The following is a 17,277-nucleotide window of genomic DNA, read 5'->3' on the forward strand; positions in this document are numbered from 1 at the left end:
TTCCTCAGGATAGCCCTGCCCTCATCCCCATTTTACAGATGAAGCAAGAGAGGTTAAGAGACCTTGGGGTCCACAGAGGTGCCCAGAGTGTCAGCTCTAAGCTTCCTGCCCCCAGTCGCGGCGGTGGGGTCACAAGCTGGGGAGGAAGGAGTCCAGACCCGGGCTTGGCCGTCGTCCCAGGCAGCTTGGCTCTGAGCCCCCATCCTCCTGGGCCCCCCAACCACCGCACCTGCCTGATATCAGTGGGGAGCGGGGCCCAAGCCTCATAGGCTGCCTGTTTCCACCACTGGCTGTGGCATGATGCTGCTGGCCAGAGCCGAGACAGCCACCCTGCCTCGTGCCTGCCCAGGGGCTGCAGGCCAAATATGCCCGTGTACGCCGTGGACACGTGCGAAGCCACTTTGTGCCGGATGACAGGCCTCTGGTGCACTCAGGGCACCAGGCCCCGGCCTTGCCTGCTCCAGAGTGAGCTCTCCACCCCAAGTGAGTTTCACGTGGGGTGGCCAGCCCTGTGCCCTCCACCACCTAGGGGCTCCTAGGGCTCTGGGTCCGCAGCCACCATCTGGGGTCTCTCATGCACATCCTGGGCTGACTGCAGCCCAGCGGCCGGGCCCCCACACGCGTCTGCCCAGAGCCCTTGCATGTGCCCTACGGGCCCCCCCGGGCAGCCCTGTCTGGCTGGGCTGGCTCTCAGGGGACCCTCTCCTCCTGGGTGAGATGGGGGTGGGCAGCGGGACCTGCTCTGGATGTCAGCTGATGGGTGCAGCGTCCCGGCTTCCGGCTCTCTCCATTGGAGGCTGGTACACTCCCGGAGAGACTGGGCGCTTTGAGCCCAGGTCTGGGCCTTGATGGTTGTGATGGTTTTCTGCCCTGAGCACTTAGAGATTCAAGCTGGTGACTGGGGAGGTGGTTCTGGGGTGCAATGCACTGGGCTGCAGAGACCTGAACACAGGGGCTTGACTACCCGGGACAGGAAGCTGGAAGGCCAAGGGTGGCCATCAGTGGCTGCGTGTCAGCGACATCGGGGCTGGTGGCTCTGTCCTTCTCCGGCTTCCTTGAGGTCGGAGCACGGCAGCTCAGCCTGTCCTGTCTGTGCTGGGTGGCCATGAAGGACGGCCATTCCTGCACGTGTGTCCAGTTGATGGGGTCTGCCAGGCTGACTGTCCGCAGACGGATGGAGACAGAGACCCAGCAACTTCTGTCCCCAGAGTCACTTTGCTGGTGAGAAAGAGGGGAGGTGGGGTGCAGACTCACCCAAATGACCGGTGTGTGCTTGGCGCACCCACTGTGAGTGAGGCCCGGGGGACGTGGGGCAAACGTGTGCGGAGGACGCAGACGGGGTGAATGGATGCGTGAGCCGACGTGCAGACCAGCGATGGCCAGAGCAATGGAGGAATCCTGAGCCCCCCACAAGGCTGGCTGCCTCCAGGGAGGGAAGGGCTCCCTTCAACCTCAGGCCAGAGCCTAGGCCTTCACCTGCACTTCAGAGGCTCCCGCACCAGCCTCCTGGACGCCTGGCCTCCACGATCCACCGGACACCCCACAGCCCACCGCTCAGGTGCACACGAACAGCCCGTCTGTCACCCGGCACTCGCACTCGCAAACCTTCCAACCCCAATGACATCACCTTGCTAGCAGGAGGAATTGTGAGTTTATCCCAAGTGGGATCTGGGACAGCTGAAGAAGTTTCCGGCTTGTGAAACATGACAAGTTTCCTGTTTAAGTTGCCAGGCTCAGTGCAGTGGACATCTGTTAGGCTGCCTGGCTGTCCAGCACCTTCTGTATTTCCCGGTACTTGCTTTCTCAGCCTCCTCTGTAGCCACGAGCTGCTCAGGTGACCTAGGCAGCTTCCCTCTCGGGTCAGATGACCAGGGTGGGTCCTGGTGTTGCCACTTGAGAGCCAAGTCTCCGGTGCGCCTCCAAGGGGCACCACACCTGGCCTGGTGGGTGCCTTCAGCTGCCCTGCTCTGGCCCACTCCGGAGCTGGGGTCCTTTCCCCGGACTTCATAGCACAAGGGAGACCTGTGTGTCCCGGAGTCCAATTCCTTGCAGACTCTGGTGAAGTTTATTCCAAGAGTCTGTTTTAATTCATGCGAGTTTAATAAAGGTTCACAAAGATGGGCCTTAAGCTGGTAAATCTGGCTTAGGATTTTCTTATTAACTTTCCCCTGGCCATAGTGAGTTTTTAATTTAATTTTTTCAGATTTTCAGGCACATGGAAAGCCTTTCCCATGCCTCATGGGAGGCAAAGGCCGATATTTGGGAAAGAAGGAATTTTAAGATCACTGGAACAGGGTGTCTCGCCTAGATGTTAATCCAGAATTCAAATGTAGCCCCGTCCCAAGGGACAGGAAGGATTTCGTCTAGCACAAACCCGGTTCCGAGGCTGAAATCCTGAAATCCGCAGGGCTCCCAGGGGAAAGTCACATTAGCATAGAGGAGGATTAGGGTGAGAACACTGAAGCCCAGCCAGGACCCAGAGAGGACCAAGAGTGCCAGCCTATCTACACACAGGACACACGAGTCCTCCAGGCACCCATGCCACGCAGGACACACCATGACCCCTGAAGTTGTGCTTCTGTTTCTGTTCCAAGAGCCTAAATTCACTTGGGCTGGAGGACTTGGCCCTCCTCTAGCTTCCCCTTGGGGTGCAGGACACCCTCTCCCCTCTGGCCCGTGGCCCTGCATTGGTGGGGACATGTAACCGGGAGGGGGGTGCCCTCCCTGACCTGGAACTCAGGGACCCATCACTGTCATTAGCAGAGTCTTGAGAGCTGGCCTGGGAGCCCCTGTCTGGCCGGCACGTGGCTGTGCCTCCATGGGCTTCAGAGCAGGAGGGGCTGTGGGGCTGGGTGGGCGCCCGGGGCTGGGTCCCCACGGAACCCCACCTGGGGACACGCCAGCACTGTGCCCTCAATCATCCGTGGTTTCTGTTGGAAAATGTATGGATGTGCCTCTGGACATCCTGATGGTTTTATTATTATTATTTTTTTGAAATTTACTTTTCTGTCCCGGAACCAGTGACGATGTCTTTTGGGTTCTGCGTTCAGGATCAGAATCAGATTGGGCGAAGCAACCACAGGCAGTCTTCCTTGACCCTGCACGTGAGAGGGGAGGGACTGAGGTCTGCGGGCCAGGAGGCCATTCCCTGGCCAGCCCCTCTGAGCCTCTGTCCTCTCCCCGTGGAGCTGTCACACGAGAGGGTAGCTGACACACGGGAAAGCGCTCCTTCCGAGGACAGCTCCCAGGAAAGGACCCAGGAATTAGCTAACAATGTGTCTCGGACTCTCCCCTCCCCAGCGCTTTGGTTTACAAACGGGGTTTGCTGACTACAGGTGGGCCACAGGTTCAAGCCCCTTGCTTCCGCCCAGGGACGAACCACGTTGCTGACAATAACCATCACTAGCAGCCAAGCAGCAATCACTGTCGTCTTGACCAAGTCTCCTCGTGTCCCCCTGCGCTGGGACCCACATGCAGGTGCGCACCCCTCCAGGCAGGAACTGCTGCTCTGCTGTCTCGCAGGTGACGACCCAGAGGCTCAGAGGCTCCAGGACCTGCCTGAGGTCAGCCACTGGCCGGTGTCGGAGCCGCGTTAGCTGCCAGGAGCCTGACCCCAGTCTCTGGCCCCCACCTCTGCATGGGGGGGTGGGGACCCAGGGAGTCGAGAGGTGTCATCTTTGGGAAGTGGACACCGGCCTGGCAGGAAGGGCTTGAGGTGGGATGTGACGTCAAGTGGGGCAGGCGCTCTGGCCTCCTGTCTCCTCCGTGCTCAGAGACGCTGTCTCTAATTAATTATCTATGGCAGAGGCTCGCACCGAGTGCCTGAGCACAATTAAGGGCGATGAGTCCGTTCCAGTTTCGAGATGCCCGATTCTCATTCTCAGGAACACAGGCTGAGCTGAAATTTCTCCCTTCTCCTGGGTTTGTGGACGGAAGTCGGAAAGCTGAAGGTATTAGGCACTCCCAGGGCTTGGGCCAGAGTGGGCCCACTTTCAGGCAGCAGGGGCCCAGGCAGCCAGGGTAGGAGCCGTGCCGGGCCAGCCCAGCCAGACCCCGGGTAGGTTCTGAGGCTAGCCCACAGTCTAACCCCAAAGCCAAGGCTGCCTCTGCCCCCGGCCAGGCGGGCCACCTCGAGGATGGAACTGCAGGTTTTATCCCAAGAAAAACCTTAAGAATGTGGGGGCCCCAGCCTCACAGGACCCAGGGCTCCCCAGTTTATTGCCTCAGTCTCTGGCAAACCATTTCTCACTCCCCTGAAGGTGACCTGTGCGCAACAGGGGATGGGCTTGCCCTGGGCCGACGCCGGCCTCCACGCTGAGGTCCTCCTGCCCCATCTCCGGAGAGCCCTGGCGGGGGGCTGGGGGGAGGGTGCCACGATCATCCTCCCTTTTGTTTGTAACATTTACGTGAATGTTAATTTAGCTAAATTCATTTTTTTAACATGTGATTTTATTCATGTCTGCCTTGGGATGGGGAGTGGGCCATGCCGTCAAAAACGTGCGGGAGATGGGAAATGCGTCCTGTCAGCCACGAGTCCTAAACAGCAAAAACGCTGTACCTGCCCCCCCCCCCAGGCCCAACAGATGAGGAAACTGGGCTACGATTGAGCCATCGGGCAACTTCACTGTGGGCCCCTCGTTGGATGTCGGAGCTGGGGCAGGACTCACGTGTGTCGAGGCCTAAACCGGTTCCGCTCAGGCCCCCGTGGTGGAGGGCTGGCTGCCGCCCGTGGCATTTATGGAGCAGAGGACAGCGTTGTTCAAGGCATAAACTCTCATGGAGGTCAGCGGATGCTCCTGACATCACCCTGGGACCGTATGTCACTTCAGGGTGAAGTGGGGACAAACATTCAGATAGGTCGAGCTATCAGCCCGTGGTCACACAGCGGGAGGGGACCGAGGTGAAGCTAACAAGGGGCTTCCTGACTCCAGGAGACCCTCCTGAGGGCGTGTGAGGGGGCTGGGCTGGTGGAAGGGGCCAGGACACTGGGTGTCCAGGGCCTCCCCCCAGGACCCCAGGACAAGGCCAACAGGAGCCCCCTGGGGCAGAATGCAGGTTGTGAACAGGGGGCCTCAGCCCCTAGCCCGGCACAGCCCCACGCTCATCCCTGAGGGAGTGTGGAGTGGGCCTGCTGAACGGCCCAATGGCCCCGCAGCAGGCTGCCCTGTACCCCGCGTGCAGCGCAGGCTAAGGGAAAATCACTTTTAATTAACGTTTAAGAATAGGAACCAGATCATGCAAATCCCCCTCATCTCCGCAGCTTCTGCTGATTGTTCTTGATTAAGCTTGATATAAATAGCCGGGCTGGGGCAGGGATGTGGCCAGCCCGCGCCGCCACCCCCAGGCAGACAGTGTCCCGGGGCCCCACCCAGCACCCGTCTCGAGGAACAGGCCACGGCCACCCTGACCCCGTACTGAGCCCACAGTCACTGGGCCGGTAGCCCTCGGGTGTGGGGGGTGCAGCGCGTCCCCTGCCGGGAACCCGGTCCCACCCCAGCGGCCGCAGGTCTGACGAGCGAAGCCGAGCTGCTGCGCGCTCTCGGGGCCGACAGCAGGATCCGAGGTGCCGCTGAAGCCCCAGCCTTCACCCTCGGACTCTTCGGACCCTGCGCCCGCCCCAAGCCCGGAGCCTTCCTCGAGGCTGCCCCAGGCAGTGGAGGGGCAGGCGCCACGTCCACGGGAGCCAGGCTGTGCCCATCTTCCCTTCGTCTGGCCCTGGGGGCAGCATCCTCCCCAGAACACCCTCCAAGTCACCTTCCGGGGTCAGAGGCGCCTTCTGTCCAGGGTCTCAGTGTGGCTCCCGCGGTGCCCGCGTCTCAGAGGAGTGTGCGGATCAAGGGACACCCTCCAGCCCTCCCCTCCTGGGGACGCCCATCCCTGGGAGGCAGGAGTGCACGCTCCACACAGCCCACCCTGTCCTGCCTCCGTCTCGGCCCCCACCCCCAGGACGGGCGTTTCGGGGGCACCCGCAGGTGTTTTCACTGTGGCTGCCGTGTGGAAGGGAAGACAGCATCCAGGCTCGGAGGACCGGCTGGCACAGCTGGACCGGGGCTGGGACAGGGGGCAGAGGTGGTCCACCCCTGCAGGTCTGCCCTCCAGGAGCAGGTGTGGGGCAGCCCGGGGCCCTTGCTGGAGCTGCAGAAGATGCTCCACCCCAGAAGGGGACAGAAGACACATGTGGGTTCCAGAAGGACAGCCGTGTGGCATAAAGAGGGGCCGAGAAAGCAGGCGCCCTGGGTTTGACTGTCTCTCTGTGTGGCCTCCAGCAGCCTGGAACTAGCCTTCTGGGCCTCAGTTGTCTCCGGTGGCCGTTTATCTGACGGCTTCCATGGCCATGTCAGGGATCCCGGTTGTGCGGCATTTCGCGGGCACAGCGGCGGAGTGCGTGGGCCAGCGCGGGGCTGTTCTTCTCATTCCTGCTCTGGCAACTTTCCCGTGAGACTGACATTATTCCCCAACACGCAGTGAAAAAAATCCCAGGGCCACTCTCTGTGGACGTGGGAAGTCTCCCAGACACATCTTGAGGGACAAAACAGCAGCCAGACAACAGCAGGGGTAGCGTGGGAGCGCCGGGTGGATGTGGAGGGGACAGGAGGGGACGCCTTCTTCATGCTTGGTCACGTCACACCTTTTAAACTCTGTACCGCGTGTGCGAATCGCCTAACTGAAAACTCACATCGATCTTTAAAAAGGAGAAAACGGGTAAGTGAAGGAGGCGGTGCGGTGGGTTTGCTCACGGACGGTCCGGAGATCCGCACTGAGTGTGGAGAAACCCCTGGAAGGCGGGAGTGTGCCTGACTGCGTACAGACGCGCTCCAAAGACGCTCTGTTGGATGAGAGAAGCTGGACTCCACAGATCGCGTGCTCTGCGTGACTCCATCCATGCGACGGCGTGAGTCTGTAGCACAGGTGAAGGTCACCTTGGTGGCGGACTGTGGGGGGGGGGTGCTGCTCCGGGGACGGACACGAGGTTGCTGCTGGCTGGGGGAATGTTTCCGGGGAGATATGTGCATCGTGCCGCATTCCCGTCACACAATGAGCAAAACCTCTATGGGACTCGAAGCAGGAGACCCACAGGTCTCCGGGAGCTCGTGCCTTGGAGTGGATGGGATGTGCCTGCTTCGGCTCCTGGTAAATCAGACACCGGCCAACCATCTTGGGCATCGAAGACAGAGCCAGCCTGTGCGGGGGCAGGAGGGTGGGCGAGAGCTCCAGTCTGCCTGTCGCCAGAGCCCACTGGTGTTTTGCCCATCACTGTAGCTACTGGCCTCTATGCGATCGCCTGCCCTCCCTGCTCGGTCACACCTTCTCCGGAGCGCCTTGGTGCAAGCTTGGACCAGGGTCGGGAGGCAGGTGGGGGCTCCCAGCATCCTGTTCCGGTCCCAGCAATGCCGCCTTCAGGGCTCCACTGGTGTGCTTTTCACCAAACCCGATGGTGGCTGGAGGTGACCAGCAGGGCCGGATGGAGTCCTTCACCGCCCCGGGTCGCCATGGTGCCTCATGCCTGGAGGCACATCCTTTACTCCCACCGCGGACAACTGGCTTGGTTTCCTTCTGCCCTGGTTTCCATGGTGACAGTGGAGGTCCCGAGGCTGTTTCCCAGGGGGACTGGGGGTCCTGGTGGTCAGGAGGGCTGATGCCACTGCCCCACCGGACATCTAGAATTCGCAGGCTGGTACCAGGACAAGAACGTGTCCCTGGGAAGAGCCTGGGCACCTGCGCGTCATCTGAGACCCCTGACTCAGCAGACAGGTTCGGAGCATCCCAAGGGGCCCACGCTGCCCCACCGTCACCAGGGACAATGCCAGGTGCCTGGCTTGGGACCGGCTCCAGTCCTCACTAAGGTCCCCTGGGGGAGGTTTCCCGCCCTGGTGTTCACCCGGGGGGGCCGCCCCCATGCACCAGCACGGCCGGGGTGTGTCTAAAGACAGCCGTGAGTTCTCACCATCACAGAAAGAGGCGCAGGATGGAAGGAGGAAGGACAGCTGGGTCTGTCTGGCCAGGTGTGGGCGAGGCCCTGCTGGGGGCTTGGAGGCTCAGGATCATTATTCTTCCAGATCCCTAGGGAGCTGCTCTGCCCATGTCCAAACTGCCCAGGACACTGGCCCTGAGCCCTTCCTGCCATTGCCCGCCGGCCCAGGGATGAAATGGAAACGGAAGCCACGCCACCTCTAACCAGGAAGGCTGGGGCTGTGCTGCCCCCGGCATGCAATCTGCCATATGTCCACTAGATGGCGCTATGCCCTCACAGGCGAGGTCGTGGCGCCAGGGCCAAGGATGCATGGAAATGGGGGAGCAGAGGTGCAGGGGCATGGGGACGCAGGATGAGGGGATGCTTGGACATCGGGGTGGGGCTCGTCCCCAGGACTCTGGCCTGTGAGATGCCTTCCTGGCGATGACCAGCTCTGGGGAGAAGGAGGGGTCTCCTCTCTGTCTCCCCACCTCCTTCCCCTCCCATCTCCACTCCTTGCTGAAGAATCAGCGTGGCTTCTGGGGTCTAATCCCAGCTGCTCCCATTTACGGGCTAGCAGTGTGGGTTTGGGCAAGTGACTTGGCCTCTCTGAGCACTGGCATCCCCCCGCATCACGGGGTCCTGACCCTCAGCAGGCTGGGGGACTAGAGCCTAGGAGGGGAGGGCTCCCCAGCATGGCTTGTGCTGTGCCTATTACTGTTACTGCTATCACAGACTCGTCCCCTTGGACCTCCAGTGGCCTGGACCCCAGGAGAGGGGCGGCTCCAAGAGGCAATCCGGAGATCCGCGGGGCAGTGCAACCTGCCGGCATCCCTGGGACTCAGGGGCTATGAATTCACATGCATGAATGGCCACCAAGGGCACTGGGTCACTTAGGTCCAGAGCAGCCTGGTGTGGGGCTCAGGGGCAGCCCGGCCGCCATGCCTGAAGGGGAAGAGCTTGTGGTCGCCCCCCTTGGACGTCTCTCTGCTCACAGCAGGCCGTGGAGGGTAGCTCAGCTCCTCCCGCAGGGACTGGCCTGTCCCGGGCCCAGGCCCCACCCAGGCATCCCCCAGCAGGTCCCATGCGCACACAGCCACACGCATGCCTCCAAAAGTTGCTGAGCCCAATACCACTAGTTGACTCTGGATTCAGAAAGTGTGTCCAGCCTACCCGGTCCTGGGCACTTCTCAGGGCGCCAAAGGTCGCTCCGTGTCGGGCCTCCCGGTGGCAGATCAGAGCACAGGCCCCCCCACCCCCCGGAGGCCAACTCCTTGGCAGCGCCTCGGGCCTCTCTCCTGCTGGCGACACCTGGGGTGGCGCCACTCCCCGTCAGCCTCCTGCTGCCCAGGGCCGCGGGGGCACCGCTGTCCGTCAAGCTTCTTCAGTCAGGCGCAGCGAGGAGAGCAGCGGTGCCGACGCCAGCCCGCTACTGGGGCGCGACTACTCACCGTGCTCGCGGTGAACTCTGGCGGGTTGTCATTCACGTCTGTCACGGTGATGATGGCCGTGGCTGTGTTTGAGAGGCCGTAGTTGAGGTTCCCCTCCATGTCTGTGGCCTGGATGATGACAGTGTACTGCTGAACTTTCTGGAAGAAACGGGGTGGGAGGGCACAGTGCATCAGTCTGGGCCTCAGCTTACAGGCTACTCGTCCTTCTCATCCACACATGCGCTCCCCAAGGCCCGGTCGCTGCGGGTGGGACAGGCCCGCGGCACCCCTGGGAGCTCTTGGCCCCTGCCCTGCTGGAAGGACGTTCTCCTTCACTCGCCGTGGGCAACAAGGCTTCACCGCAGGGGCCCTGGCTTCGGGAGGCACAGATCATGTTTGGTGCCGAGATAGGAAAGGGGGGAACGGGGGACCCCGGAGATCACCGTGCTGCGCGGGGCTTGGAAAACCAGGGATGGACGCTTTGCAGAGAGGGATGCTCCCAGACAGGCCAGGCCCCCGTTACCTGCCCTTGGACTGGTCTCTGCACCCGCGGCTCCCACCCCAGTTCTGATTGTCTAGTTCCTGTGCTGTCACTTCGTCCTCTCTGTCCCTCACCAAACTGAGCTTGGGGAGACCACAGCTGTCCCACTCAGCCCCGTGTTCCCAGGGCCGACACCGCACCCAGCACATAGCAAGTGCTCAGAGAATGTGCACTGAATGTTCCTAAGTGATCGTCGGTGACGACAGAGGCTGAGGAATGGCGAGCCTGGCCAGCGAGGTCCCTGGTGCCCGATACGACGTCTGGACATTTGTGGACACTGGGAGTCACGGAGGGGCTTTGAGGGAAATCGCCCGATCCGACGCCGCGTAGGTGGGTCTGGTCAGCGCACTGTGGCCCGTGGCCGCATCGACCTGCCCCTGCTTGGGTGGCAAACAGAGTTGTAGGGGTGCAGGGCCACGTCGCTCGTTTACACACCGTGGCTGTTTTGCCCAATAGCTGAGTGGCTGTGGCTGAGATCACGTGGCCTGCGGAGCCTGAGACATTGACTGTGGAGCCCTTTACAGAAGACGTGTGCTGGCCCTGGGCCCCCACACCAGGCGGCATCAGCCGGGTACCTCCAGGGCAGGCTTGGCGGGGACGCCACAGACTTCTCGGGGAGCCAGGGCTGGGGAGACCAGAGGCGGCTCCTGGAGGAGGTGGAATGTGCCTCCCGGGGTGACAGGGTAGATTGGGGACGAAGCCTTGCAGTCAGTCTGGCTGGGCCACTGGCTGGGTTGGGGGCCATAGGGCTCAGGAGAATCCACACACTGTTTCCCACCTAGACTCGCTCTGTCCTCCCTCCGGTCAAGCCCACAGTCCCACGTGACTAGGGCCGGGGGCCCAGCCCAGCCCACTGTAGGCTTGGGGGTGCAGGGGTCTGGGCGGGGGGCTCTTGCTCCTGCCCTCTCCCCACTGCCTCCCCCCGGCTGACATTTCAGCTCCACCGTGACCCCTGGGCCTCTCCTTCGAGGGGACTAGTTAGCTGGGGGATGGTCGTGGGGAAGCGCAATCAGGGCTGGGGTTCCTCAGCAGGCTGCCTGGGGGCTGGACGTGAGGGGAGGGGCAGCAGGGCCGTCCCCCCCGTGAGCGGCTGTGTGCCTGGTCTCCTGCCCAGTGCCCGCTCCATGGTAGGCACTCCAGCACTGTTTGTTAAGGGAATTGAGTAAATGTCTAAAACAGCTGACATTTGGGAAAAGGGGTAGAATTTACAACCAAGGAGACATGAAAAAAATAATAGAAATAGTTTATATCTGCTTGGGTGCGGCACCACATTTCAAAAGTTTTCTCTTTAAAGATTAACCTTTACCACCTTCCCTTCTTTCTCTGTCATCCCTCCATCCACCCACTGGTCCCTCTATCCACCCACCATCATCTACCACACATCCCCCATCCATCCTGCCTCCTTCCCTCCCTCCTTCCAACCACCTATCACTTCCGTCAGGTGAATCACCACCCCATGAGGTGGCCGGCATCGTCTCATCCGTTGCGGACACGGGGGAGCTCAGGAAGGGACAGAGGCTTCCCCTTGGAGGTGCTCAGAGCTGGTTCTAGAACGAGGAGCATGGGGCTCACCCGCGAGAGAAGCCGGGACAGGCAGTGAGAGCAGCAGGAGCACGTGGCCTCATCTCACAGCTGGACCACGAGCGCCAGCTCACCCCAGGGCTGCACAGCACCGGGGGCGGGGGAGGGGCCGGCACGGATGCCCGAGGGGAGTCATTGCTCTCGGGTTTTTGTCGTGCACGCGATGCAGATGGAACCAATGGTGCCCACACAGCCTCATCGGTGGAGACACTGGGGAGGCTCTTTCTGGGTGTGGGATGGACGGCACTCAGAGAGCGTGGCCACGCCATCCCTGACGGGCTGCCCCCGACAGCAGCTCTGTCAGGATGCCCTTCACCTGCATGAGCGATGCCGCTCAGAAACCCAGCAGGCCTGAGCTCGTGGCACCACCCGGGGAAGAAAGAAGACGCCCCTTCCCTACCCCGCACCTGCTCTCCCGCCCCACACCTGCTATGTCCTGAGACTGCGCTTTTCTTCTCCTCATCAGCATGGCCAGTCCTCTGCCTGCTGATGCCCCATAGGCAGGGCCTCCAGAACCCAGGATGTCATGCTCACCACTCTCTCTGCCATCTAGAACGTGACTTGAGGACAAGGCCACCCCCTCTGGTACGGGTGGTGACTGTCCACGGGCACAGCTCTGGGCCACAGGCACCTGTAGCTTCTTTCCAGCTGTGTCGAGCGTTGGCCTGGGTTGAGGACAGTGGTGAGGTCGGAGGTATGGCGTGGACAGTTCCATCCTGGAGGACTGGAGGGATTGGGCACTGGAGAGGGGTGGACACTAGGGACACCCCTCAGGCTGACGCACCCTGAGGTCTGGCCGCAGAAGCGTCTCCAGAGCTGCTAGAGGACAAAGCCCAGCAGGCAGGATGGAGGGGGTGCCCAGGACAGGATCAGTGTTGGCAGTGTCTGTAGGGATGAGGGGTCCAGAGTTCCACTGCTGGGCACCCAGGGCTCAGCCCCCATGGCTGCCAGCCCCAATGTGGAAGGCTCTGGCCTCCCATCTGTGCACGAACTCACTGGTCACGGTCACTGTCCGAGCCCTGCTTTGTGCCAGGGACTCTGCTGGGCATTGTGGGGGAGAGAGCACAGAGATCTGTAGCTCACGAGCCCACCGTCTGGGTCGTGCCTGGGTCATGCTTGGGCGCCAGCAGGGGCACGTCTGAGCCAGGGGGCAGTGAGGCTCACAGGGGTTGTTCTCTGGGGACAGTGAGTGCCTGGGCGAGGGGACCCACTCCGAGTGTGGGCTCAGGTAGTGTCCCCCAAATCCAAGTCCTCAGGAACCCCAGGGCATGGAAGTAGGGCCTCTGCAGATGAAGGGAAGGCTCAAAATGAGGCCGTTCCAGGTGACGGCCGTGACAAGTGTCCTTGTGGGAGAAGGCCAGGTGAGACGAATGCAGAGAAGGCAGTGACGTGGCCACAAGCCCCAGTGCCCAGGAGTGCCGGCCACACCAGAGGCCGGAGGGATCCCAGCGTGGGTCTGATGACCCTGCCGACGTCTGGCCCCCAGAGTTGTGAGAGAATGACGCCCAGTTTGTGGTACTGCGTGAGGGCTGCCCCAGGAGCCTACAATGGCCTTGGGCTGGGCCCCTTCCTGGAGCTGCTGGAGGGAACCCAGGCGTCCGTGACGTCCTGCCCCTGCGCTGGCCTTGCTTCAGCCACACAGCGGGGTCCCACTCGATGAGGCTTCACCTGGGACCCTGAGGACCCTGCTGTCGGGGCTCGGCCTGTCTGATCACTGGGTGGGAAGGACGGGGACCTGGGCAGGAGGGACACTTTGGAGCAGACATGGACGGGAGCCACCAAGCCTCACACCCCACCTCACCTCCCAGGACCAGCCACCAGGACAAGAGGCCAGAGCAGAGGCCGGAGAGAGTGCAGGCTGACCGTGGAGGGAGGGATTCGGCCAGAAGAAAGGAAGAAAAGTGTGATTGGAATGTGGGGGTCACCTTTCCAAACCTTCCTTACTCCTGTATCACGGACTCACAAGCTCTGCCCGGGACCCACGCGTGTGCGCACGTGTGCAGGTGCATGCACGTAAATAGGTGAGTGTGTACGCGTGTGTGCAGTGTATCCGTGTGTGTGTGTGCACGCGTGCCTGTGTACAGATCCACATGTGCGTCCGTGTGAGTCTCACGTGTGCCTGTGTGTACACGCTTGTGTGTGCAGCCCGCCACCACCAGAAGGCGTACCGATCTTGCTTTTGGAGGCTGGGTGGGGGCTTTCTGAGCGTGGGGGGGGGGCTCTGGGATCCGGGCCAGCGCAGGCCTGATGGGGGACTTCCATCTTCGGGAAGCTCTTGGGGTTGGGGGGCTGGCTCGACTCCTGAGCGGCTGCTTTCGCTTCAGGAAGTACACTGTTCAGACCCAGGAATGGTCCCCTTTTTCTCTTTCGCCAAATCTCCTCTGGAATGGCATGCAGAGGCCGAGGGAGACGGCTGGTCGCCTGGCGTCCCTGGACACAGATACCTTTATGGGACTGTCCCGTCGTGACCTAGTGGAGGTCTCTGGCGTGCTTAGCGGTTTGATGCATTTATTAAGCGGGGCCTTATTTCCCGGCCTAAGGTGCATTTCATTTACCTGAGGCCCGGCCTGGGGCCCTGACGAGCGCGGGACAGTTTCAGTTCCAGCGCCTCCCGCTGGTGGCCCCACAGGCCACATTTACCTTTTAGTCGCCCTAGGGCGCAGGGGTGCAACCCTCCCTATTTTGCAGTGGATCGAACTGAGTCTTGGGGGGGGCACATGGCTGGTGGACAGTGTGCTTGGGGCCTGGCCATCGGGAGTCCCCGAAACTTGCTGCCCGGCTCTCCTGGGACAAAGAGACAACCCCGGACCCAGCTCTGGACCCATAGTGATCTTCTCCACGGGTTGAATTATGCAGCGGGCCTCTGCTCTCCGAATCAGCCCCCAGTGGAGCTGGAAGGAGGCGGCTGGGTGGGGGTGGGCGAGCCTGTGCCTCTGGAGTCTCCCCCCCTGGAGGCCAGCTGATGACAGCTGCTCCCACCTGTACGTGCCCTCCGGCCTGCCCCGCCTGCTGCCCAGTGGTCCTCCTGTTCTTCCTGGTCAGCAGTGGGGCCGCAACAAATTCATTAAAATGCGATCTGGCCATTTTCAAGTTCAAGAGAAGAGAAGAGAAGTGCACATGGGTGGTCCCTGGGGCTTTTGCTTCCTTCCCCATAGCTCAGTATTTAAATTTTGCAGAACATCCATCAATAATGCAGCCGCTGACCTGCCCTAGAAAAGCATCAAAGCCTCCCGCATGCCCCTGCGTGCGCTCCCCCCCGTCCCCGCAACCGGCCGCCAGGACTGTATCCCGGCCCACACCAGCCTCGCGGCTTGGACCCCCACGTGCTGGTGGAGCCCAGGCTGCCACCGAGCCTGAGAATGGTGTCCCAGCTCCCGGGCTCGTGTCACCCACCATGCTGCGAGCACATCTCCCTGCCCACACTGGGCATCTGCAGCGGGCCAGCGGCTGGGATGCGGGTGTAGATTAAGGATGAGAGCCCGGTGTCCACACCACAACTCACAGACCCTCCCAGCATCCCTTCTCCCTGAATGAGGCTGGGGTTCTGCTCACTGGGTCAGTGCCAGCGTCCCAAGGCTCCCACCCTGGGCCACGTGCCCCCTCGTGCTTTCCTGCCTGTCGCTGCTGTCACTGTGGGACCTGAGAAGTGAGTAAACTGAGGGCCTCCCTCCTGCCCCCAGAGCTCATGTTGCTCAGCGCCCAGGTGTCCGACCCGCGCCTGGGGACAAGCAGGAGAGCGCCTGGGATGGCCACTGCGGGAGGAGGGGTCACGAGCCACTGTCCTTGTTCATCAAGTGCGTCGGGACTCATCCCTGGGGCACGGGGAGCGTGGCCGCTGAGGGAAACAGCCTGCAGGTCCTTGAGCGCTATGACCAGCAATCCCACGCCTGGGCCTGTGCCCGTGGGAGCTGGAAAGGGTCCAGACAAATGCTTGTTCCAAGGCTCACAGCTGTACCGCCTCCGCGGCCACTGGCGGAGACAACCCGCACGTCCATCCGCCCACGGGTGAATAGACACTGCTCCACGACACACCGGGGCAGGACTCTGCTACGAGAAGGAACGAAGCCCGGAGACGCGCTACCCCACGGGCGAACCTCGACGGCACAGTGCTGTGTGAAGGGAGCAGACATGAAGCCACAGGCTCCTGGGCCCCCCTGACGTGAAACGTCCATCACTGGCCCATCCATCGAGACAGTGGAACAGTGGTGCCGGGGGCCAGGGGCTGGGGGGCGGGAGTGGCTGCCAGTGGGGTCAGTCATTTTGGGGGATGAAATTGCCCTGGGACCGGGTGGAGCGGTACCCCCACTGCTCTCTGCACAGTCAGGGTGCGTGGGGATGCTTGCTTCCGCCCAGGGCTGCGTGATGCAGCGGCACCCCCCGACAAGCCTCCCTGCACCCCCATCTCCTCGCCCCCCCCCCACACCGGGTTTGCTTTCTGTTGCACAAACCAGCCAAGCCGGGTGAAAAGAGAGAAAATGCCAGCCCTGCAGGGACGGCTCCCCCCTCGGCTGGGGCGTGGGGAGCGGAGGCACGAAGGCCTCCATCCTCCCACCCTCTCTCCCCCTCCCTCTGCTGGGCACAGCGGGGAGACGAGCTCTCAGGAAGGACCACCCAGGATTTTGGGGGTCGGAGACTCTGGGACGAATGAGAGTGGGTGTCCTGTCCAGGGCGGTGGGGCCGCCTTTGTCCCTGAGTCCTGGTGTGTCTCCTCCTCGGGGCCCCTCCTGGCCACCCGCCCTGGCTCACAGACACGGCATCTGCACTGCCCAGGGCTGGGACAGTGGTGGCCACACATGCACACCTCACACCTGACCACTGAGCAGCCAGCCACGTACCCGAGCTCTGGAAGCCAAGGATTCCACGGAACTGAATCGTTCTCTGCGTGGGGTTGTTCTGTGGCCTCTCCCCCAAGTCGTTACAACCAAAACTGTCCCTAGAGGTCCCCAGTGTCCCCGTGGTGGGGGAGGGAATCACCCGGGTTGAGAACCATGGCTCTAGGGCAGGAGAGAGCCAATAAATAACAAAACGTGTCCCATCAGCTAGTGACAAGGACTTACAGGAAAGTGAGGTGGGAGGGGGGCAGAGGTTGGTTTACACAGGCTGGCCAGACAAGGCCTCGTTGTTAAGGAGACGGTCGATTAGCCAGGGGTGGGTATCCAGGGGAGGGAGGTCTCAAGCAGAGGGAACGGCCAGTGCAAAGGCCTTGGGGCAGGCACTCTGGTGAGGCCGGGAAGGTAGGCCAGTGAGCAGGCAGGGTGAGCCAGAGGGGCGGAAGAGCAGAAGCCGCATTTGGACTTTACTCTGGGGGACACAGGAAGCCACGGGAGGGTTTGAGAAGACAGAGATGGTCAGATCTGTGTGTGGACAGGACTGTTGGCTGTTGAGTGAGGACAGATGCAGGGGCAGGAGCAGAGGCCAGGAGACCAGCTGGGCAGGTGCCACCATGGTCTCAGCAGGTGGAGCAGGTGGGGTGGGTGAGAGGTCAAAAAAGAGAAACACAGAGTAGGCCCCAAAGGCAACCAGCCGAGCGTGCAGACTGGAGAGGCCATGGGGCAGGGGTCCTGGCTGCTGAGGGGGTGTGGAGGCAGGGCAGGGGCAGACACTTGTGGTCTGCACCGTGAACACGGAGACTTCTCTCCCTCTGTTTGGAGATGCTCACTCTCTCTCCTTCTCCCTTCTACCCCCAAGTCTTGCTGGCGGCTTCATGAGAGGACACAGGTGCCAGCCTGGGGCCTGCGGTCCTGAGCCACCGGAGGATGGGGCTGTGGGCCCCA

At 61.9% G+C, this 17,277-nt stretch overlaps 1 protein-coding gene across 1 annotated transcript in view; it reads right to left on the reverse strand.

Annotated features, from left to right (window-relative positions):
- The window catches only part of CDH4 (cadherin 4), a 551,768-nt gene that overhangs the window by 16,384 nt on the left and 518,107 nt on the right, over window positions 1–17,277 (reverse strand). Inside the window, exon 7 of the mRNA XM_034641573.1 lies at window positions 9,403–9,540. Coding sequence (XP_034497464.1) covers window positions 9,403–9,540 — 138 coding nt within the window. The remainder of the gene's footprint in view (window positions 1–9,402; window positions 9,541–17,277) is intronic.

This window comes from Ailuropoda melanoleuca, chromosome 13 (assembly GCF_002007445.2).
Source record: "Ailuropoda melanoleuca isolate Jingjing chromosome 13, ASM200744v2, whole genome shotgun sequence".
Taxonomy (NCBI): Eukaryota; Metazoa; Chordata; class Mammalia; order Carnivora; family Ursidae; genus Ailuropoda; species Ailuropoda melanoleuca.